Source organism: Mus pahari, chromosome 1 (genome assembly GCF_900095145.1).
Source record: "Mus pahari chromosome 1, PAHARI_EIJ_v1.1, whole genome shotgun sequence".
Classification (NCBI taxonomy): Eukaryota; Metazoa; Chordata; class Mammalia; order Rodentia; family Muridae; genus Mus; species Mus pahari.
In genome coordinates, this window is record NC_034590.1 from 103372975 (window position 1) to 103397932 (window position 24958).

General features: G+C 48.0%; 1 protein-coding gene across 1 annotated transcript in view; it reads right to left on the reverse strand.

Moving 5' to 3' along the window:
* The window catches only part of Adam12 (ADAM metallopeptidase domain 12), a 324955-nt gene that overhangs the window by 31504 nt on the left and 268493 nt on the right, over positions 1–24958 (reverse strand). Inside the window, exons 12-16 of the mRNA XM_021194809.2 lie at positions 20686–20863; positions 14926–15015; positions 13118–13313; positions 2829–2937; positions 2526–2724 (exon numbers count right to left, since the gene is read on the reverse strand). Coding sequence (XP_021050468.1) covers positions 2526–2724; positions 2829–2937; positions 13118–13313; positions 14926–15015; positions 20686–20863 — 772 coding nt within the window. The remainder of the gene's footprint in view (positions 1–2525; positions 2725–2828; positions 2938–13117; positions 13314–14925; positions 15016–20685; positions 20864–24958) is intronic.

Consider the following 24958-nt stretch of genomic DNA (forward strand, 5'->3'; position numbering starts at 1 on the left):
AAGACCAAGGGGCCTCTCTTCCCAATGATGGCCGAATAGGCCATCTTCTGCTACATATGCAGCTAGAGACACGAGCTCAGGGGGTACTGGTTAGTTTCTATTGCTTGGTCAGACACAGCTTCTGGGAATCTGACTCGACACTTTGTCCAGTGTGAACAGTATTGAGTTCTTTATGTTTAGTGCCATTTGAGAGAGTTCTAGAAGTGAGAAATTATAACTGATTTTCTCATGAGTCTTTTTTCATGGCTTTGGCTCACTAGTGACACAACACATTGACAGGAAAGCTCCCCAGGGTCCTGCTTATCCAGGCACTGCAGAGGCTCCATTCAGATTTCCCAAGGATGGATGGGCTTTGGCCAGTTGGAAGTGGCTGCCTCTTAAACAGTGCTCAGCATCTTCTTCTCCTGCAACTCTACAGGGAAGGGGCTCAGGGCATAGGATACAGAGCAGTTTGGTTTCAGGAAGTATAGCCTTCCTCTGTCGCAGAGGGAGAGGGCAGAGTGAGTGCCCTTCAGAGAAAACAATAGCAGGGGTCAGGGGATGGGGAGACTAGTGCATTTTCCTTGATAAGGAAACCCCAGGGGGTAGGAGATGATTCTGTCAGTTAAGGGTTTGCCCTGTAATCAGGAGGGCCTGAGTTAGATTCCTGGGGGCCCACATAAACATAGGGTGGTGTGTGCTTGTGATCCTACAGCTGGGGAAGTGCAAACAGGAAGTGCAAACTGTTCAGAACAGGAAATGTAAACTGTTCAGCCAGTCTTGGCAAGTTCCAGGCAGGTGAGAAAAGGAGGCAGCTCTGGAGGAACCATATCCAAGGCTGTCCTCTGGTCTCCTCATGCTTGTGCACATACACCTATCCTCACACACGAGAACACACACCCACACACACGCAAGGAAAACGAAGCTTCACTGAACACAGAAGGATTCTGCTGGGTGGGCCCTGTGTAGTCTTAATCCTGTTGGCAAGGTCAAAGACACCTGCACGTGCAGCTGCATTCTTGGGATTCCAGCACTTGCATGCTGCAACCCTGGCTTCTCAGACCATAGATTACAAAACGGGTGTCATAATGTCAAGGCCCGAACAGATGCTAATGTCTAGGGTAGGAGAGATGGTGGGCTCAGCAGTTAAGAGCACTGGCTGTTCTTGTCGAGGACTCAGGTTTGATCCTCAGTCCCCAGATGGTGGTTTATAACTGTCTAAAACTCCAGTCCTGGGGACCTCATGTCTTTTTCTGGTTTCTGAGGGCACCAGGCACGTATGTGGTTCACAAATATACATGTAAGCAAAACACTCATACACAGAAAAAACAAAGAAACATAATTTTAAAAAAAGAAGAAAGAGTGTCCGTGGCTCAAGACACATGGGAGATATGTGGAGAGGGCATTTCAGCCCCCAGGCTTTTGTGAGGAAAACCTTGGGCTCTGTCCTTTCCTCATCATGACCTCTGAGAGGGACTTCATGATCCTGGGAAAAATGAGCCCTAAAAATGCCAGATGGTTTATCATCTTTTCCCTTGAAACATTGAATTAATTTGCTATCATTTAATCTGCTGGAAAATTTGATGAAAAGACAAACAAAAGCAAAACAGAGACCGGAGTGGGAGCTCAGGCTGGGGAGTCTGTGCTGTGCAGGCAGGAGAGCTGGACCCTGCCTCAAAGCAGGGGGGCGGGGTGGGTGGAGAAAGGGAGAAACGCTTAAAGGAATGTAGCTAAGATTGTCCATGGGGCTCATGGGCGCAGCCATGCGTGCGTGCAAACACACACACACACACACACACACACACACACACACACACACGCACGCGCACACACACACACACACACACGCACACGTAGACGTTCATATACCCCACACATGCATATGCTTATTCACATACACAGAATCAATACCCAAGTTCACACATATTTATGCACACCCACCCTGACACACCTGCACACAGGCACGTATATAAACCAGTGTGGCAGAACATAAAAACCCTAGTTTCTTTCTTTACAATTTTTGAACTTGCTTTTAACTCTCAAACCATTTCAGCCTTCTTCTTCCCTGTTCTCCCAAAGGATTCCCCCGTCTCTCCGCGGATCCCGTTCCCTCCTCTGTTCCTCTTCTCTCTAGTGTCTCTGAAGAGGCACCTGACTTCCTCATTCTGACCAGGTGAGAAAAGCTCCCAAGAGCTCTGGCACGTCTGTCCCCCAAGCAAGAAGCTCTGCCGTTGTGTTTCTTTAGGAACTCACTTCCTGGCAGGCAGCCCTCCTGAATACCAGGGTAAACAACAACAACAACAACAACAACCACCACCACCACCCACTGTCTCCACATCTGCCTCTCAACGGTCAGACTGGGGCCCCAGCTTCACTGACATTTTTTCTTCTAGTTACTTTTGCTTCTAGAGTTGGATTCCAGAGACCAAACTCCGAGCGGCTTTAGGAAGATGAGCTGACCCCATCCCCTTGTTCCTAAGCAGGCTCTTCCAGTGGGCTTTGCTTCAGAATTACGTTAAGATGCAAGTGAGAACTGGGCCACTTACTTTTCCTTCTGCACATTTTGTTCCTGCAAGTACAAGCCCTGGGTCTGGCATGTCATCACCCAAGTACACATGGGTCCCCCGGCACAGAATCCGACCTCCTTCCTGCTGTGGGATATTTGTTTCTATGGAAACAGCATTGGTACCAATGACGGGTCGGCTTGCACCACCTTGACACTGGATTTTTCCACACTTGGCATCTCTGGAGGGGTAAGAATAGACAAGCTTAGAAGAAGGGCAGTGTGGAGCAGTGACCGCCATGTGAGCAGGCTCAGTGTCATTGTGGCAGGGGGTGTGGCCTCATACCTCAGCTCACATTTGGCGAAGGCGCTCTTGGAGTCTTTGCCACAGTTGCCATAAGGATCTCCTGCAGAGTTGACTCGCTCAAAGCAAATGCCAGGAGCCGGTTTAGCACCTGGAACAGAAGCACAATGACACCTCCCTCATCACCATTTCTTTTTCTAAGCAGCACCAGGCTGGGGGTGGGGAGAGGGAAGGGATATTCCATGTTTAGTGGCACACAGTACCCAGCTGGCTCAGGAGTGGGCTGGTGCAAACCTGGAAGGATCTACAGCTGGTATTCTCTCCTGGCCCCGCTCAGAGCAAGCCCACTCGGTGTCCTGTACTTAGATGCATGACCCAAGGTATGTGAGGACTCTCAAGAGACTAGGCCTGGCTGTGCAATCCACTCAGGTCAAGAGCAGGAAGGAGTTGGCTGGCTGGCTGCAGACCAGAGGAAGCTACTCTCTGTAGCAACAGCCCACACAATTCCGGTGAGAAAAGGCAAGCTAGGCAGGCTCCAAGGAGTAGTAATGACTTGTGTGTGTGTGTGTGTGTGTGTGTGTGTGTGTGTGTGTGTGTGTAGGGGGGTGAGATCAAGAGGAGAGTAATACTTTGAGAGAAATACTTTGTTTTCAGTCCTACAGCGCTCTAAGAAGAAGCACTGGCTTTAATGAATGATCATTTCTGCAGAGATTGTTCTCACAGGCCATAGCTTTGTAATTCCCAATAGTCACTGTGCATAGAAGGAGATGCCCTGCTGCTGCTGGTGGTGGTGAATTCACAGTAGATAGAGGACCCAAGAAGTGGCCATTAAAAACAAAAAACAAAAAAAAAAACAAAACAAAAAAAACCCCACACATCTTCTAGGCAGGAAAGGGGAACACATGATTGAGAGCTGCAGAGCCAAATCTTTAGAGGGATCTTGTATTTCAGCCATAACAGTATCTTTTGGTAACAGTGAGGGAGTCAGGAGAACAGGGCCGATCAAACTATGCCTGGCCATGTGGTCTTGCCCTGCCTTCCCTTCCACATCAGCATCTGATTTGGACACATCCCTTCACAGCATTTTCAGTGACTAAGAGGTGACTTTCCAAAGTCCAGACATGTCCTGTGTCCTCTGCTCCCAACTCCAGGGAGTCTTTCTGTTGGCCTTCCAAGGTGACAATACAATCTAGAGTTCAATCAGACTTGGTCCATGGCCAGGACTCCTTTCCTCCTCCTTCTCAGTCACACCCATTGTTCCTTAATCCGTGCTGGACCCTTATCAGCTCCTAGCAGAAATGGCCACCTCATTTAACAGCAAAAGCACACACAACTCACCATTGCTACCCTCTTTCCATGTGAGTGGGCCTGTGCCTGGCCTTGACCTCTCTCTATACTAGCCACTCCGTTCCAGACCTTCTGTTTCTTCTGTTTTGAGTCATGGTTTCATTATGTAGATCTGGATGTCCTGGAACTCACTCTGTAGACCAGACTGCTTTAGAACTCACAGAGAACCACCTGCCTCTGCCTCACAAGTGCTGGGATAAGAGGTGTTCGACACCCCACAACACCTTTCTTTATGCCTCTTAAGCATTTTAGACAGGCCTCCTGGGGTTCCTTGTTCAGGTATGCCAGTCCAAGTCAGAACCAACGCTCTGCTGCAGAAAAAGACAAGCACTTGGTCTCTGCGGCATCTTCCTTTTCTACCACAGACTTAATCTCCTTCACTTGGTTCTGTGTCCACTGACCCTTTCCTGATGAATTGCTTGACTGACTATGATGCCAGCTGCTCCTCACTTCCCTCTCAGATAGTGACCATCTGGGGAACTCCCCCAGAGAGTCTGTGCATGCCCAGAGGGATTTCCCTCCAACTGTGAGATATTGCAGAGAGGCACTAGAAAGTTTCAAACCTTTTTGTTGACTCTTCTTATCCCAGGAAAGAAAGAAAGGAAAAAAACTTAAAACAAATGAAAAGATGAATTTTAGAGAGGGGCTGGAGATGTGGTTGCTAAAGTGCTTTCCGGGACCTGAGTTCAGATGTCTAGCGTCGCTGTACAAAGCCAGGCACAGCAACATGTATCTACAACCTCAGTGCTGAGAAGGCGGAGACAGGAGGATTCTTAGAGCTTGCTGAATAGTCAATCTAGCTGAGTTGCTGAAGTCCAAGTTTAGGGAGAATGTTTCTTAGAAAATAAAGATTGTGGAACCCTCTGGATATCTTGCCCATGTGCACAGAAACATGCATATAAATACACAAACATGCTACCTACACCCTAAAGAGAGGTGAACTTTGTGTCTCTTCCAGGAAGTGATGAAGAGCAGGAGACTCTATGTTACAGTTTGCTGTTGACATACGTGTAGCCAGGACATGTCTGTCTATGAACACAGCAATGACTTGTGATGAGGCAAAGGGAACTGACGTGCAGATGGGAGCAAGGCATGACTTCCTCTACCACTGTAAACTGGGAGGCAGGATGGAGCCATCTGACTGTGGCACAGGCCGGGGCTATGCCACAATCCTGTATCCTTTCTGTGATCCTGTCTATGGAGAGCATTATGGGATATTTTACCTTCTCCATCCTCCAGCAGCCAGGGACCGGCAATTTCTATCGGTACCCTGAAGCTGCTCTTTTAACTGGATGGTGTGGGGTGGGACCGGAAGGCAGGGAGGGAAGGAGCAGAGCTCTGTGTGAAATGTTGGTCCTCATCCAATTGCCTAGTGTTCCCTACTGTAGAGTCTTTGAGCTGTGAGGAGATATCCCTCACAAGAAACAGATATTTCAAAGCTAAAGATTAAATCGAATCAAACTTACAATGATGCACACAGTTGAAACTTTGCCCAATTTTCATTCCTCCTCAGGCTATCCCCAATATTAGGCTGTAGGCTGATGCTATGCAGGGTTCTGGGCTACTTTCTGGGGCCAATATGTTCCCAGTTAGAGCACATGGGCGCTGCTTAACACTGCTCCCTGTCCCCCTTCCTACTAGTGTAGCTCACCAGCCACACCCTTCTATGGAGTAACTTTTTTATATAGGAGAACCAGTGGAGAGAGATTTCCCCCCGACTATTTGAAGCAAACTCTGCTTTTTTTTTTAAAACAATGAGTTGCAAGGTAGAAGACGTGAGCTCGTTTGATGCTTGTGCCCAGTATTTCTATCATACTCCTGCTTCCAATACGTTTTCCATCTAGAATGCCCATTTTACATGGACAGGTATTGCTGACTTTCCAATGCAATGGCAGAGGGATGGACACTAAGATTCCTTTCTGGCCAGAGCAGTCTATCTCTCAGGTTACACGTAGAGTCAATGCAGGTACATGGTCTAAATCAATCAGTATGTTTTATGGATCTAGGGCTGCAGGCTCCCTCGGGACCTTCTCCGTTTCTCCCTTCCCGTGGAGGATGGTCATGATCCTTTCTTCTTTTCCTCTTTCTCTCATGAAACTCACTTGTATTTTATCATACTTTCCCCCCCCCCCACTGACTACAAACAGCATTGTATTATGAAAAAAACAAAAAACAAAAAACAAAAAAAATGGAACATAATGCCACCGGGGCAGCCTCCTGTCTCTCACACCCTCAGAGGCCACCATTTGTTCTCTGCAAGTGAAGCACCTGGCCACATCTCAGCGTTGTGTTTATAGCTGTGGATTTTTTTTTCTCTTGTTCCTTGACATCAAATGAAGTGCTGCTGTGCCACCCTGTATAAGTCACTCCAAGACTGAGGCTTCGCTTTTGGGAAAGATAAATAGCTGCTCCCTCAGAGATGAAGTCCAAGTTCAAAAAACTCAGAAGCAGGGGGATTGTAATGGAATGCAGCTTGACTTTCAAAGGACCTGTCACCAAAGGAAAGGCACAAACAGGAAACCAAGTCACAGATGGCCTTCTTAGCTGATGCTCTCAATCTCTCACTAGTCCATCAGGACAACGACATGCTAGTGTTCTGCGAAGCTATTGTATGTCAGCTGCCAGCTGGTGTTTATCATTGAGGCAAAATGGTCTAGAATTTGAAAAGCCCAAGTCTTGTCTATCCTCTTGTAAGACAGCGCAAAGGCAGACATGTGGGCTCAAAGTTGCTGTACTTAAAAGTTCTGGGCTGCGTGTCTTCATGAAGGTGAGAGATTGCACATCTATCTCAAGGACAGAAAGGCAACAGTTTTCTTATCGCTCCAGTGCCGCATCCATTAAGGCCTTTGAGTTCTTAATAACGGAACACTCAGTGCTCGGCCTCTAGCAGGAGATAAAACAACCTCTTGGAGGGAGTCTTGACACTGCTCAGCATTTTAATTGCCAGCTTTGGCTTTGAGCGCTGAGGCTCACACTTGCAAGTCTGGAAGTTCTCAGTGTCATGATGTCCTTTGAAAAGGAAATGAAGAGGATGGTGCTTTGCATGAAGCCCCAGGTTTATTCATCCTGAGCCTCTCCTTAAGATGATCATCTGCAAACACACTGCTCTACTTCAGGCCCCTTGGCTCCCCTCCTCTCTCTGTCAGCTCCCTGTCACTTAAATCTACAGACAAAGGCATTGGCCTAAGCAGATGGCATCTGCCCTTCTGTTCTCTCCAAGTTGGCCTTTGCCTTTCTCAGGAAATGGAGTCTAAATTAACAAATTCTATCATTTCCTTCTTACACAATAGGACAAGATCCTTCTGATTCCTGACAATATACCTCTTGGCAAAATATCTTTTCTTCCTGTAGCTTTCTTTCTTCCTGTATCTTTTCTTTCTGTAAATGTCAGTTACTCTAGGTGACCAGTACTTATAAGGCCCCAGTGGATTTCAAGTAAACAAGCTCATATAAACCAGCCTCCGCCTTATAGATAAACACTGGATATTTACCAGCCCATAAAACCCCTTTGACCAGGTGACATGGTATAAATCAGATGGCAGCAGGTTCTAGTGGGTGATAATATTGATAATTACATGTTTGGGAACCTCTCTAAGGGAGATCCGTGACTTTTGGCACGTGATGATTACATAACACACCTATGAAGTGAATTGACAAGTAATGTTCACCGTCACTAGGCTAGAGTCTGGCAGACAACACTGCTGAAAGCAAATCTGCAGCCTGAGGAGAAATCCCAGCTCTCTTTCAGCAGGAGTAAAGGTCATGCCACGCCAAGAGAGTCTTCCCGAATATTAAGACTGAACTGGGGATCAGAAGCTCAATGCAGACAACATTTATGTCTAGAATAACCAACATCTAAAATCTTGAGACGCTGGGCTAGGGAGACAGCTCAGTGGGCAAAGTGTATGCAGTACAAGCATGAGAGCCTGAGTTCAGATCTCTATCACCCATGGAAAAAAACTGGGCCTGGCAGAACATTCTTGAGATCCCAGCAATGGAAAGTAGACACAAGAAGATCTGGGGAACTCACTGGCTGTTGGTCTAGCCAAATCATCGTTGGCGTTCATGAGAGACTGTGTCAGAAAATAGAGAGTGGTTGAGGATGAAACTTGATGTTAACTTCTGTCCTCCACTTGTGCTCCAGTGTGTGTGTGTGTGTGCGTGTGTGTGTGTGTGTGTGTGTGTGTGTGTGTGTGTGTGTATGCATGGTAGAAAAAAAAACTGTCCCAGCTAGAGGAAGTTCTTCAACAATATCAATAACAATAATAAGACTAAAAAAATGACTAAAGGAACAAACCCACAGAAGGTATTCTGAAAGTTCTTCACAGGGCCACTTAAGAGTGTCAGGCACATGTTTTGAATTTTCTATGGTTTTACTTTTAGGGAGACCTGGAAGCAGGAGTATTCTGTTGACATCTACTGCTGGACCGAGAAAAGCCCATCTCAAAAGGGAATAGTTATCTGGAAGGAAGGGCTTTATCCGGTCAGCACTGGGTAGCCAGCTCTGAAGCATGAGTAACGGACATCCTAGGTGTAACCAGAAAATTCAGTATGACTCAACAACTTGGACAGGTCACTGGGTGTGAAGGGCATAGCTGTCCAAGCAACAACTCGAGGAGTTCTAGAATTCTGAGTGACCCCCCCCCCCTTCCCTGGAGGTCGTCAATGGCCCCTACACAACGTGGTCCAGATCTGGGCTCTTGCTGCTAAGTAGGAAGATGAGACACTGTAAATGTATCCTGGACAAAGGCTTCCTTCCTGAATCATGGAAAGTTCATTTGAACCAACCGGTCCAGCACATCTGGCTGGCCAGGGTCCCAGCCCAGGAAGTCACCTCTGCCCCTGGGACTACATCCACCCAGGGCAAGGCTTAGGAGTAGTGGTAGAGAGGATGGGGCATTGAGGCAGTCACACCCATGCAAAGCATGCTGGGACCAGAGAAAGTGTGTTTCTCTGGCACAGCAGGCTCCTGAGTTAGCATCTTCCACCCAGCAGGGTGTCAGCAGATGTTTAACAAACCAGAGAAGAATGACAGATGAGAGTCTCTGCTGCTGTCCAAGTCACAGCTCCAAACAGACAGAACTCCCCGGACTTTTTGCCTTGGCCCTGCCACCCCTGGGCTCCCTCTACCCCATCCTGGATGCTGGAAACGCTAGCAGCCTCTTCCAGATGGCTACTGTATGGCAGTTTCTCTCAGACTACTTCAACTTGGCCACTCTCCACCCCAATCCAAGCTGTCTCTCCTGTCCCCATCACATCTTACCCATTGTCCTGTCCTCTCAGAGCCTTTCCTACAGGCCCCAAAGACTTGAGCATCTCTTGAGAGCACACTTACATAGCACTGATTTGATTTAGATCTACGTGGTGCTGAGCGCCAGGACTGGTCCTTCATGTATTCTACTACATAGAAGAGTATGGGCTCCATTCATGATGTTATGTGCATGGTGTGGTGTGGTGGTTTGAATAGAAATGGCCTCCATAGACTCATGTGTGTGAATGCTTGGCTCATAGCGAGTGGCACTATGAGGAGGTGTGGCCTTGTTGGAGGAAGTGTGTCACTGCTGGGGTGGGTTTTGAGGTCTCTTATGCTCAAGCTATGTGTAGTGTGGCACATAGTTTCCTTCTGCTGCCTGTAGATCAAGATGTAGAACTCTTGGCTCTTCCTGCACCATGTCTGCCTGCATGCTGTCATGCTTCCCAGCAAGACGATAATGGACTAAACCTCTTGAAACTGTAAGCCAGGACCAATGAAATGTTTTCCTTTATAAGAATTACAGTGGTCGGGGCTGGTGAGATGGCTCAGTGGGTAAGAGCACCCGACTGTTCTTCTGAAGGTTCTGAGTTCAAATCCCAGCAACCACATGGTGGCTCACAACCATCCGCAACGAGATCTGACTCCCTCTTCTGGAGTGTCTGAAGATAGCTACAGTGTACTTACATATAATAAATAAATAAATCTTAAAAAAAAAAAAAAGAATTACAGTGGTCATGGTGTCTCTTCACAGCAATGAGACTCTAATTCAGACAGGCATATAAGATGCTGGCTACAAGAAGGTTCAAGAGTTTTTTTTTTTTTTTGGAAGGAGAATTGAGTAGTTTTTCAATACAAGTCTATCCTCCCCAGTCTGGACAATGTCAGTGTGTTACCTTTTATGACAAAAGAGACTTTGCAGACATGATTACATTAGAGCTTAAGGTGGAGAGATATAAAGATAGAGACTTGGGTGGGCCTAATATAACCACCTAAGTACTTATAAGGGAGACAGGAGGGGCAGAATCAGACTACAGAAGCAGAGGTCAAAGACTATGGACAGACAGACCATTGCTACACCGAAGGAGGGGGGGGGGACCAACAGTCAAGAGCACAGGAAACCTCTGAATGCTGGAAAAGTCAGCAAGACAAGGCTCTCCCTGAGAGTCCCTGGATGTGCTCTGTTCTGCTAGCACTCAGATCTGAGGACTCTGATCTACAGAACTGTACACTGTGACTTGTCCTGTCCCGGGCCACTAAGGCTATGGACACAGGGAACACACATAGTGTCTTCAATCGAAAGGCCAGGCAGTCCCACCAAAATGGAGGGAAAGGGCCACACTGTATTGCAAGGGGAGGTAGGAGTTCCAAGAAGTCATGGCCACAGCTGGAGGCCTTCTGTGTCTCCTCTATTCTGAGGATATTCTTTTATGATCTGTGTTGAGAAAGGTCTGGTGGGGGCTACACTGAGACCCAGAGAGTCACTGCCTGAGGTAGATCCCCAGACCTGGCCAATCTGATTTCTTCAGTGCTCTGGGCAAAGAGCCACTCCTGGCGACTCTACTGCACCTGGGTCAAGTCCTTCCCAGCCACCATTGAGAAGGTAGCTGGGAGAGAGAAGCCAAGTGTCGCTGTGGGTGGGGTCCTCTGGGATGCAGATTATAAAAGCTGCCAGGTTTCAGCTTCAGCCACCATGATGTGGAACATTCAAGAAGGCTGATGTTCTTGCTTTTGAGAAGCTCATCTGTCAATCAGACTGGCTTCTGCATATTTAGTGTGCACCCATCTCTGTCTCTGACCACACCTCTCTCCACTCCGTGGCCCACCCCTTGCATATGCATGTGATATCAGAGGTCGACATTGGCTGTGTTCCTCGGTCCCTTCTTTCTCTTATTTTTGAGACAGGTTCTCTCATATATAGGGGCTTAGTGACTGGGTAGGCTGGCTAAAGTAAATTTTAGAGATCCTCTGTCTCTGTGTCCTCATAGCAGGGACTACAGTCTTGTGCTGCCATGTTAGCTTTTTCCGTGTGTGTGTGTGTGTGTGTGTGTGTGTGTGTGTGTGTGTATGTGTGTGTGTGTGTAAATGTATATCAGGACTCAGGTCTTCAGCTTGTTTGGCCAGTATTACTGGCTGACTCGTCTCCTAGCCCCACTGTTCTCAATCTGTCTGTCTGTCTGCCTGTCTCCCCCTCTTTTTAAATTTATTTTTCCTTGATAAATACCTGCTTTGGTCACCATGACAGCCATCAGAGTTACACAGCACAATGGCTTGGGGAACACTGTACTGTTCCATCTGAGCTCATTCTGGTGCTGGGGCCAGGTCTTAAAGCATAGCTGGGCACTGAACAAGCTCTGAGGGCTTGGTGCGCTGGCCAAGGACAGCTCCCATAAAGGGAGCAGCAGAATAGCCACTGTAACTTTAGACGAGTGCTTCCTGCCTATAGAAGGGCTGGGAATGGAGGTCCATTAGAGATGTCTGAGGTCTGCTGTGTCCCCTGCCCTAAAGTGACCTTGCTTGGCTAAAAAGGTGTCTGAGATCCATTCAAAATCCTATGACCATTTGATACTGGTATGATAAATGACTTTCTAGTGCTTGTCACTGTAACAGTGGTACCTTGCTTTGTCGGAACGATCTTAGATCTCATGGGCATCAGGTAAGAGGGCCAGCCAGCACTAAGCCTCTAAAGAGGAAATGTGAAGGACAAAGGAATTTCAGGGCTCTTTGTTCTACATCTCTCAGCACATCCACTTATGGGAGCTACTGTGTCCATCCCGCACTTTCTTCTTCACAGAAAGCTCCAAGCGAGGGGCATCATTGCTGGGCATTGCAGACTCTCCAGGTCTGGGCTTTGTACCCACGTGGCAGTTAAAACCAGACTTCTGTGTTTAGTCATCCTTTTCTGTCTTGATCGACTCCCCTATCCCTTCGGAAACCAGAACCTTGCAGAAACTCTCCGGTTTCTCCAAGAGCTGGCTCAGCCCTAGGTCTCAGTCTGGCTGACCATGGTGGCCTTGCTGGCACTGGGGCCTCTGGCCAGGTCTGAGGTCATCTCCCAGTCTTAAGTAAGGCTTCAGCCAAGCACAGTGGAAAGAAAGAACTGCAATACACTCAGAAAACATTCCCAGTGGAATTCCCAGCCAGGATCCTGAGAGCTGTAAATGGAGCAGATCCAGAATGGTTTCCAGGTGATGGGACCCTCCCCAGAGTAAGGTCTCCTAGTAATAAAGCCCCTATGCGGTAGTGAGACTTCCAGAGTTGGGTGAGGGCCCTGGATAGTGAGATCCCCCAGGTAGTGGGGTCTGGGGGTCTGGGAGACTCTGTAGTAGTGAGGCTCTGAAACAGTGAGACTCTGGGGTCCAGGCTGCCCTAAGAGAGCCAGGAACTGACTTCAGAGTGGAGCCCTGGCAGAGACATACATGAATGGTTTTTCTCTCCCCGCAAGCTTTAATCTATTATTATTATTATTTTTTAGAACCTTAATGAGGTTTTCGATCAAGGCCTCATTTGCTCATGGGGTTTGCACCTAGATGCTGGGTCATGGTAACCAGGCGACCAAGCGTAAATCTTAGCCATGCCTCCCGCAGAAGCAGAAGTCCTGTCTCAGAGTTTGAGCTTCTTTGCAGAACAGAATGGGCACTTGAAGATGAATCCTCCAAGGAGCAAAGACAGACTCAGACACATAAAGCACCCTTCTCCAGCGCCCCTCACAGAGCTGGGAGAGGCCACATACCTGGTCCCCATAGTGTGACACACTGCTGCTCATGGGTCTGGCAGATGCCGTTGTAGCAGTAACCATCCACGCCCTGACACGGGTGGCCATCATGTAGGTACACATTGGCTGGGCAGTGAGGGGCGGTCCCTGTGCAGAATTCTGGGAGGTCACAGGAGTTGCTGGAGCCCCTGCATGCAGTCCCTGCAGGCTTCAGCTGAAACGACAAGTTGGCTTTTATAGCACATTGTACCAAGTAGAAGGAAGCATCCTTCAGTTGCTCTCCCGGGGCAGAATGCAGCAGGCTACCCACTACAGTCACACAAGCAGCTGGGGATTTTAAAGCCATTCCCTCTGATGATAGAGAGCTCTTTTAAAATGGTTTTGCATAGTTTACGTTTGTGTTTTGAGGCTGTGTGGGCAACCGAGAATACTCGTGTGGGAACAACGGGTAACACTAGGGTTTGCCAATGATTAGACAAGATGGCTCTTGCTGAACCTCATGTTGAAGAGGGGTTGCTGACACTATCACATACTTTATGTTGACACTTGTTCTATCCTTAGGGGAGGTAGAAAACTCAGCAAGATCAGAAGCCCAATAGTAGTGGTAAACTGTCAACTCATTAAAGAACTGGGGCCCTCTCTGACTTGGTGGGAAAATCTGGAGTGGGGCGGGGGGGGGGGAGCTGGAAGGGTAGGGGGAGGGTGGGGATGAGCACCAGGAAGTGGCAACAGCCATGGGAGTGGCTACCAGTGAGGTCTGTTAGACCTCTGACTAGCATCTCATCTTTTGCTGCTGGAGAAGTTAAGGTTCAGGGTGGCTTGTCTGAGCTACATAATCAAGTCCCCAGGCTTGCTTGGCCTGCAGACTCCCAAAGGCTACAGGGTAGATTCACCTGCCATCTCCTGAAAGGTGTAAAACCTGAAAGGAGTGGCTTGAAAGCTACAAAAGCGGATGGCTGTTGGGCATCAGCACGTGTCCTTCCTTCCTCGTGCTATCTTGAGTGTAGGCTCGGCTGTTCTCACCGTCTCTCATCCCCTTCCTGGCACTCTCGTGCACTAGTAACTGGGCACCTGGGGGTGCTCACTTCTTACAACGTTCTCCAGAACTTAGTGAACACCAGGAGAGGCCAAATACATATCATTATAACACACTTCTAAATGATGTGCTTGGGTGGGGTGGATAACAGGGAGTTTCCTGCAATCTTTGTGCCAAGATCCGTTGCTTAAGTATCAAGGCATAAAAGTCTGTCCTGGGAGCTGCTAATGCTCAGGCCTCTCCCCTGTCAGACATGCATTCGAAATAAACAGGATTAACGGTGGTGGAAATGCCTAAGCAAGAACAGTCACAGCAGCATAAACAGCAAGTTGGGAAACCGCCACTCTGGCACTCAGGATGGCCTGTGCTTTCTGTTGGTACAGACATCCTAGGAACCATCCGTATAGATTCTCTGCTACCTGTCTGATGCCAGACATTGGTGTCAGGCAGGTAAACCTGGCATGAAGCTGAGCAGCCGGGGTAGCGCCAGGTTCTCCTCCCGTTGTTCTCCTCACAGAGCTAAGACCCTTATTAGCATAAATGGTGCATTAAGGTTGAGCTTGGGTTTCTCAGTCCTATTAATTTTTAGCCCACAGACAATTTATCACAGAGAATTAGCAATTAAAATGTGCATCTTTACCAGATCAGACGATTAACAGAGCAGCAAGGTCGTGAAAGGGTAGCTACTTAGGATGAGATGAAGTTGGGGACCAGTCCATCCTACTGCTCCGCTTGCACCAGACTGGAGCCACGCAGGCCTGTCAGCAACCTCAGGCTAACCTGAACTCACCTGACAGTCTTCACAGCACTGCCCATGCGCGCACACAGCATCTGGCTTCAGAGTACAGGTGGTAGCGTTACAGCAGCGATTGGTACATTCCTGAGGAAGGGAATGGGATCCATTTGAACGCTCTTATGAGGTGGTGGCTCTTGGAATGCAAATGTCCACAACCCAAATGACAGCCAAGGATAAGGCCGCCCAGATCCTGAGATGAAAACCTGTCCCAGAATTGTTTTCCTTGGCACAAGAGCAAAGTGTCTGATAAGTGTTTGTGAACCACCAGGTAAGGTGTTACCAGGAGCACTCAAGTATCCTTCTCAGGAGGAGGTCTGGGGAAGCTGGGAGCACCTCAGATAAGCAGCACATTGGGGTTTCCAGGGGATTCCTTCTGAAGGGCATGTTGTAATGAACTGTGCCAGAATCACTGAAGGACTTGGAAATTGCTCATTTAAAAATAGATGCATAGATGTGACCTTCAAGAATAAACCCTTCTGAGAGGGATGGGGGGTACAGCTCAGTGGTACAGCATGTGCCTGGAATATTTGTTTAAGAAATGGGGGTGGTAGTCTACTTTTGATTTAGAGTATGCAGATGAACTGAGGAAAAATTCAGGCTAGGTCCCCGAGGTCTAGCCTGGTGAGTGGGGAGGAAACTCTTGTTTAGCAAAGGTAGGTGTCTGACCTAGTGCATTCTGGGAAGAGGACTGGATGTCAAAATGAGACTGAAGGATGTTGGTGCTAAGAGTTCTCATTTTCTTTTCTTTTTACCCATCCCTTCCTCCCTCCTCCACTCTCCCTCCTCTTTCCTCCCTCCCTTCCTTCCTTCTTTCCTTCCCTCTTCCTCCATTTTCTCTCTCCTTTTCTTTTTCTTATATTAATTATCAAACCCAAGCACTCATGGATGTAAGGCAAGCACTCTTTAAATTGGGCCTTCTTCATCAGCCTTCTTTCTTGTTTTTGGAGACAAGGTCTTTCTATGTGGCCCTGGTTGGCATGGCACTGCCTTTGTAGACAGGCTGACCTTAACCTGTGGTGGCCAATCCTACTGCTTCTGCATCCTTGGTGTTGGGATTGTAGGCTTGGGCCACCATACCTGGTTTGAGCATGTATGTTTTAGAGTATCCAAATTGATTTAAAAACAACAACAACAAAAACAAAAATGAGTTGTAGCATGCCCTCTGAAACAAAAGCGAGGAAGAAATTCATCTCCTTCAGTAGTTCATGCACCATGGGAGCACATGGCTTTCTGGCAAAGAGAGATGTGGATCGACATCCTCTGCCTGTTTTAGCAGAAGGCCTGTACTGTTTTGTGTAGTGAATCTCTGAAGTCCATGAGCTTTAGCGCATCCTGGTAGCTTGGAATCTGTGCAATTTAGAAGAAAATGTCACAGAATGCTTAGTGCTGCCCAAGTCCTCAACCTTCTATTTTTAATGTGCTCTGAAGAGCTTCTACTAATATAACCAGGCAGCATGAGGCTAATGACATCCATGTCTAATAGTATAATAGGTTAGTCCTTAAGACTATCTCTTGTGAATGAACTTATTTGTATCATAGATATAATTACTAAATTAGCCAGTGATTAGGACAATTTAAGGCATCCCATGAACTGGTCTGTCAAGCACTGTTTACATTTGTTTCTACCATGCATACTGGCAAAGCTGTTAAATTTTAAATCTGTTTGAGGACTTTATAAACATCCGGGACATCTAATGTATACAATAAGATAAAACTGCCAACCAGAAGTCACTGTGGCAGCTTTCATGACACTGAGGGGTTTTAGCTTATGGGGTTACAACTCTATACAAGTTTAGAAACTTTCCCTCCCTTACGGATCCCATTAATTGCATCCTGGACCAGTGCCATGGAATGCGCAGGAGCGCTGTTCTGCTTGCTGTGGTCTCAGTGGCTTCCCTAATGTTGTATTAGCTGAGTCAGAGATTTCCTTGCAACACTGAGTTAGAACAGCCATCTGATATCCGAGGCTGAAATACTTGTAAGGCCTCCTTCTGTCTGCCCTCAAATCACTAGAAAATGTAAGCAGCAGCTCTGAAGGAAATGTATCCAAGTGGAAAGACTTCAAAGGGGATCAATCACATGAAAGAAATAATGACGTTTAAAAGATGTGTGAGGGGCTGGCAACCTTGATGGGGCCGTGTGTGTTCCCAGCCTTGTTGGTTGGAAGGCTGAGTTATCAGGACATCCTTCATGCCTTCTACCAGAAGGTGGCAACCGTTTTTAACTACCCCAAATCTACTTCTCCTGTATTACCATACTTCTCAGAAAGAGACGGATTCCTTTTCTACTAATGTTTGCTATTTTACTAGTCAGTTTAGAAGCAGCCGAGCTAGGGAATGCCAGGTCTCTGAATCAGAAAGAATGACGAAGCCATAATAGAACCTTGTACAAGGACCAAACGGTTATTCCTGGGCTGTGGGGAGCAGATGGTGACTCTTGGTCATCATGAGCTGGGGTAAAGCTATGGTGCATGTTCCTAGAAACAATGGGCCTTACATCTGGGAATGGGAGAGCACAGGCTTATTGCAACTGTGAGCTGGTGTACACTGCTCAGACCTGTTATTCCCTGATTCCCTGGTATGACATGCCAACTCCCTCCTTGGATCAGGGGAGGCATGGTTTGGTATGGTTTATAGCAGGAGGAGTGTCTTCAGGGCCTGAGCACAAGGGACCAGAAACAAAGAACCTAGGTAATAGGTTTGACCAAAAGTCTTGGGCAAAGAAGTTTGGTATTCTTGGAAGCTCAAACTGGCAACTTGGCACAGCTTTGAGTCATCTGAGAAGGGAGTCTCAATCAAAGAGCTTGAGGGCATGTCTGTGGGGGATTGGCTTGACTGTTAATTGATTTAGGATGGCCCACCTCACTGTAGACAGTGCCAATCCCTGGGCAGGTGGCTCTGGGATGAAAAATAAAGTTGTCTGAGCATGGGCCAGAGAGCGAGCCCTCCTTCATGGCTTCTGCTTCAAGCCCTTGCCTGACTCCCCAGCAATGGACCGTGACCAGGAAATGTAAGCTGAGGAAATGCTTCCTCCTCTTGGTACCTTTTTGGTCAGAGTGCTTTCTAATAGCAACTGAACAAAAGTAGGACCCATGGCTAGGCACAAGTGACATCTGAACCTAGGCAGGAAGCATAAAGAGTCCACTAAAATAGCACTACCACACAAGGCAGAAGGGTCACTGTGATGTTAACAGGGTCCTTGGGAGGAAGAGCTTTAGAGGAGGGAAAGGGGGTTTTCTTAAAATATCAAGAAACCTCTTAGTGGGAAGTGAGGACCCTAACCACAGAAATACCAAGTCGGGAACTACATGCAAGCAGAATTTGGCTCCATTTCATGAGGAGTTTGTCACAATCAACACAGTGTAGTGAGGTCCCTGGAGAGAGATCAAATGCTCAGTCACGGCTGTAGGATTCCTTTGTGGAGATGATGGTGGAGCAGCAGAACAGAGTAGCTATAGTAGGAACTCGAGGATCTGCTGATGGAGTGCTGGTGCTGGTGGTATGATGCTGGTGCTGGCTGGCGGTGTGATGCTGGTGCTGATGCTGGTGGTGTGATGCTGGTGCTGGTGGTGATAATGCTGAGGATGCTGATGCTCAGGATGTAGCAATAGTGATGGCGGTGGTAGGGACACTAGTGTGTGGCAGAGGTAGTGAGGGCGGTGGTAATGTGGGGTATGTTGGGGGCAGTGATGGAAGCTGTGGAGATGGCAGCTGATGGTGGGAATAGCAGTAAGAGGATGATGATGATGATGATGATGATGATGATGATGATATAGGGGGCAGTGATGACAGCTGTGGTGACACAGTGGCCATGGTACATGATGGTATAGAAGGCAGATGGGGTGAATGGCTGCCAATGGAGTCATTCCAAATCTCAGCATCATGATTCCATGAAGAACCATCAGACTTATCCGCATTAATAAATAATTATAAGGCACTCAGATCAAAGACAAACTGTCTTAAGTCAACATGGCCTCTCCTGAGAAATGTGGGTAATTTAAACTAATTGGCTTGTTTCTTTAAGCAATTAACAAGGCCTCCAAGGGCCTTTTCTCCTTTGTACTCGCTATCCCATGATGGCTTCACTTTTCCCTCCACTAATCCTGAAGCCATTCTGTAACGTTCTGTAATTAGGACTTGCTTCTAGCCAGCAACCGCTCCTTGCTCCCTGTGAGCAAAATTAACCATTGCTGCAGATACTGTGGACAAGGGTATTGTCACGGATACACTCTGAGTTTGTCAAGGACACAAAGCTACCTCTACTTCGCCTCACGCCATCTGATCACCCACCCATCAGGCCCGTGCGCTGCACATTTTCCCTCATTTTTTTGTGAGCATAAGAACACTCCTGCTGGCATGGAACCTTCTCGGGGACTTGGAGACAGGCTAACATGAAGATTCTATTATTTCTGGGATGGGCATGGAATATCTGAGATGCTCTGGCTTCCTGTCCCAGCTTTGTTTCCTGAGGCTCTCCTTCCAAAGGAGCCCCCTGAGAAGCTGGCTTCCTGAGCCCTTGTTCTGCCCACACGTGGACCTGGCTAAGCCTGCCTCAGAGCTGACTCCCACTCTGGCTTGTGCAGGTTCCCATGGAAGGAGCACCAGCCTACCTGCTCTACAAACCCTTGGCTTTGGTGTATGCTGAGTACAATCTCCTCTGAGCTGTGTGGGGTGTGTGTCATGCTGGGAGGTGGCAGTGTTCTCTTTGTTGTCCTTTCTCAAGACTATTTAGGGAGTGAAAAGTGACTTTCCTGTTGACCAGCTTCATCTTGGGCCTATGCAATTAAGGAACTTCCCAGAGAGTGGCTGGAAAGCAGGGTTCAGCAAGCCTGGGGCCGAATGTAAATGCTAGCTGGTTTTCCTTGATGATTCTGAGAACTGACAAGCTGAATGGCCGGAGCCTCTGGAGCCTCAGCTGTGCGCACAGAGGCGACTTCAGAGCAATCTCAGCTAGACAGAAAGCTCAGCTCAGCGCCACTTATCCACACTTCCCTTTCATAGCAGGTTTTGCAAAGAGAAAGGTATAGTATTCACAGGCTCATAGAAGCCAGGCTCCCAGGGCTTTGCCTTCCAAGAGACTCTGAGATAAATGCTTTGATGGTTCTCATCCTCACATCACTAGGAACGGGGCTTCCTTCAATAGAGAAGACACTCACCTATTAAAGCGGGGAATACAGCCAACTCTGTTACATGGCCAACATTCCAAAAAGTCACCAACTATGGGGCACTTTTTGAAGGTGGCCATATGGGACTTTTCCAGAGAATCTCTATTATACCAATATCCTCTCTACTAGCTCATTTCCCCTTCCTTTTCTCCCCCTCCCTCAGTGTGTGTGTGTGTGTGTGTGTGTGTGTGTGTGTGTGTGTGTGTAGGGGGTGGTTTGTGTGTAGGCCAGAGGTCAACTTCAGGTGTCATTTCTCAGGTTCTGTCCTCTTTGGAGTGGGTTTTTTCACTGAGGCCTCTAGGGCTCACCCATTAGATGAAGCTGAAGGGCTAGTGTGCTTTGGACGTTTGCCTGTCTCTGCTGACCTCCAGTGCTGGGACTGCAGGCACACACTATCACACACAGCTTTTCCATGTGGGTTTCTAGGAACTCAGGCCCTCCTGGTTGCATGGCAAGTCCTTTAACAAGTCATCTCTTCTGCCTCCTATGACCAGTTTTTAGCCTGTTCATTTTGATGCCTGAGCTCACCCAAGTTCCTCCATCCTCCCAGCCAGAGGCAAAGGCAGGCACCATGGAGAGAGTCCCCTTACCTCTGGTTCTCCACAGTCACACTCTTCTCCCTCTTCCACGTAGCCATTTCCACACTTCTGGCCCCCAAAGGCCTGCTTGACCTCTGGTAGGTTGAAGAGGCACATCCCCATCCCCTTCTCCAGGCTAGCCTCCAGGTCCTTCCTGCTACAGCTGCTGAACACCATGGGGAATGGGAACCTGAGAAGGAAGGGCCACAGTGAGTCACACAGGCACCAGTGGCCATCCCTCCCTTCAGGCACTGTGACCAAGGATGCCAGTGTGGTAACATACAGCTGCTCATGGCTATTTCAGTGAACAGGATTTGCTTAACCCGGATCAAATGAAGCACTGTCAGGTAGTTCTGGCATCCATTCCCATAGGGTGAGGAAGAAGGGCTTTGTCAAAAACAAAGTGTTCATTTTTTTTGTTTTTGTTTGTTTGTTTTTGACAGTTTCACATCAGTAGCTCTAGACAATCATACTATGGTGCTATTAATAGTTCTTCAGGGAGGCATTAGTTACTTTTGACTGCTGTGATAAAATACTATGACCAAGGTAACCTATAAAGGAAATCATATAATTGGGCTATGGTTTCAGAAGATCGGAGCCCATGATGGTAGAGCAAAGGTATGGCGTCAGGAACAGCTGAGAGCTCACATCTGCATCCACAAGCGGGGGTGGGGGGGAAGAGGGGAGGGGAAGAGGAAAGGAAGGGAGAGGAGGATAGGGAGGGAGGGACAGAGAGAGACAGAGACAGAGAGACAGAGACAGAGACAGACTGGGAATGGCAAGAGTGTTTTGAAACCTCAAAGCCTGCCTCCAGGGACATACCTCTTCCAAACGAACCCACACCTTCATCCTTCCCAAACAGTTCCACCAACTGAGGACCAAGTACGCAAACTGATAAACCTATTAAGGCCATTCTCAATCAAACCACCACAGAGGTGATGTTGTAGGAAATGAAGTCTTAGGGCCTAGAATTTATAACAAAGACACATGTGGATCAGTGGACTGTGAGAGGAAGCCTGGTAAGACTGAGCTAGGGCTTGAAGTCCCGGAGACCGAGAAGGGATGGTAGGAGCTTCACCTGATCCCAACTCTAGTCCCTTGTCCCATAGCCACAGCCCCCCTACAGAGAGAATTGTGGCCATCAGTTATATAGGGACAGCACCCACATGTCCCTTCTCATGTAGATGAGGCATCTCAGGTCAAGCCAATAGGAAGCACTTGATGTCAGACCCACCCCACCCCAAAACTGCATGTAAGATCTGCATATCCAGAAGGAATAAAAATGTGTGAGAATTACTCTGTGGTCTGAGAGCATCTGTCACCAGAGTTGTAACACTCACTGCCTGGGAAGAGAATGCTCTCCCAGTGCTTTTGCCACCAGAAGCTCCTCCGCACTTCCCTAGCCAGAGCTCAGCTCTGCTAGGCTCAGCACAGCAGCCCCACCACCACCACCACCACCACCGCCGCCGCCGCTGCCGCCACCACCACCACCACCACCACCACCACCACCACCACCACCACCACCACCACCACCACGAGAGCAGCAGCAGCAGGGACAGCAGAGGCACTTGCCCCTCCCTGCTCGTGTGCCCTTTCTCCTTCACTTGAATCCTCCCTCCGGGCTGGGCCAAAGGTCTCCTTGACTAGCTTCTGGTACACAGACCAACAGATACATAGTAATGTCTTTATTGATACATACACAGAGGAAAACGGTACGAATGATGCTATGTATTGGTTCTATGTGTTCAGGGGACATATAGTCTGTCCCACTATAGATCAGTTTGATATTGACATGCAGGCCTATGAAGACTGAGTGACGATCTTTTCCTGACACAGCTCTCAGCAAATGGAAGTAGTCTGGAACATAGGTCTTGGTCTTGTCTATAAATTCCAGGGTTAGAATGGGTGTGGTGGGGTCAGCCACAAAGCACTGGTCCCTTTCTGGGGTCTAGGAGATCTGCTCAAGCCCTTGGCCCCTGAGTGGACCTTGTGACTTGTTGGTAGTAGGTTGTGAGCAGGAGTGATATTAGGGCTGTGCTGCTGAACTGACCATTCCTCCCCTAAGTCTTTCTTTCCCTTTTTCTCGAATGACCAGGAGCTGTATTTGTGGTATCTGGCTCTGACTCCCAGAAAGAGAAAAGCACATTTCTTGAGAGCCATGGAGAACTGGGAACATTTTCCTAGAGCAGTCAGTGTTATGGGTATGGTTTAGTGGGTCCCCCTAGGGGATGTATGTATGTATATGTACACACACACACACACACACACACACACACACACACACACACACACACTGGTAGTAGCTCCAATGATCTGTGGCTGAAAGGTTAGGGGCCTTTCACAGGTGGTACCTCCCTCCGGGAAGGTGGGATGCCACTGCCAGAAGGGTTGTAACTCCCAAGAAACCCTGACTAGTTCCCACTAGAATGAGACATCAAAAGAACAAGTTTGGCCTTGTTCCACATCTTGCCATATGACTGCTTCCTCTTGCAAGCCCTTTGCCACTGTGATATCTCTTGCCATGAGGACCCTACCAGGGACATAGATGTTGGCACCATGCCTTTGAACAAACTCTAAACTGTAGGTGGAATAAACCTCTTTATGTACTATGCATCAGCAACATTCTGTGATAACAACAGAAAGCAGACTAATATAGTTATCCCAACACAAAGTACACCATTCTCTCTTAAAAATGCATTTTCTGATCTCTTGAGGCATTCAAGATGATGAGGACTGGCCTGCTAGAAAGCCAGGTTTTATGACTTAGTGTGGAAGCAAGCCTACTGTCCAGCACACCCAGCATGCCTCCCCATGGAGACATTTACAGGATGACATTATAATTGGATTTCAGTCAGTTGGCCAGGTCAACCCAAGCAGCTACATCTCCCTAAATACGTCAGAGAAACTGCCACATCATGACAGAGTTTGACAATAGTTTTGGGTCCTGAGGGTTCATGCAGCCAAGCTGATGACACCATTCACTCCTCTGTACCTCCCCCTGCCTTCTTTCACTTTCAGGTTAATTGAAGTATAATTCAAACCATAAATAAACATATGAAAGTGAGTCCTGCTCTCTGAGACAGGATGCTGGTAAGTTGAGACTGATGAACAGGGCTGTAACAAAGTTCCCTTTAGAATCTTTGTACGTTTCCTTGGCAGAAAGATTATTGCCGGTATCAAAATAATGCAGAAGAGCTCCCATGAACAACAGAGTGTAACACAATTTAGAAAGGCATGGTGTGGAAGAGGCCAGCATATTACTCAAGATGCTGAAGGCGGTCCTCTGCAAAGGTGGTAGCTTGGCCAAGGACTAGGGCAGGCCTTCTCTTCTGTTTGAGAGCACCCCTCCATGAGGACCTTGGGGGCTGAACTTCATTCTCAGATATACACAGCTAGGTGCTGTGGTGGCAGGCTGTGTCCAGCTCCCTCTGGAAGAGGCCAGTCTCTGGAGAGGGCCCAGGTTAATTAGAAGAGACTCCAGGCTAAGTTGATGGGAAGGTTTGGCAGTAGGGAGATGGTGGGGAGTGGGGAGATGGTTCAGTCAAGTACCCAGAATGCAAGTGTGAGGACCTCAGGGCAGACCCCCTGAACCCACATTCAGCAGCAGTGCGTCCCATGATAAGAAGGGAGGCAGAGATAAGAGAAGCCACAGGAGCCTTTGGATCAGGTAGTCTGATGTACTCAACAGAAAAAAAGTGGTCTGTTTCAAACAAGGTGACAGGTGAGGACCAGTTCTTAAGTTGTCCTCTGCCATGCCTGCATTGATGTCTTAGGGTGCCTCTGTTGGAACTGTCCTCCTGAGATACTAGGTGAGGTTCTGGTGAAGGTGCTGACCCTGAGGGTCACTCACACACATCCCAGAGCTATCCCTTACCCCAAAGTCTAGGCATGCTGGCTTTTATAGTCTTGCTTGATAAAACTCCCAGAGACTACTGGCCATGGTCCTCAGTTCTTCCTCCTCCGACCTGGGGACTTTTTGGCCTTTTCTTGCCCTTCCCTTAGATAATTTTTCCTTGTTTTTGGTACTGGGGTGGTAACTAGGGCTTCAGGCATACCAGGCTCTAACCCCAAGCCACTTGATAGATAGCCCTGATACAACCCTGGCCCACGATAGCTCTTTGGATAACAAACAGGGATGGGGATGAGGGACATAAGCTAAGTGATGCACACTGAGCTAATATGGAGGGCAGGCAATCCCTGAAGAGAACTCACTATGAAAGGAGCAACTGAGTCCCCCCCCCCCAAAGGTCAAGATAAAGACAGTGTGGACGCACCCTGGGAAGAG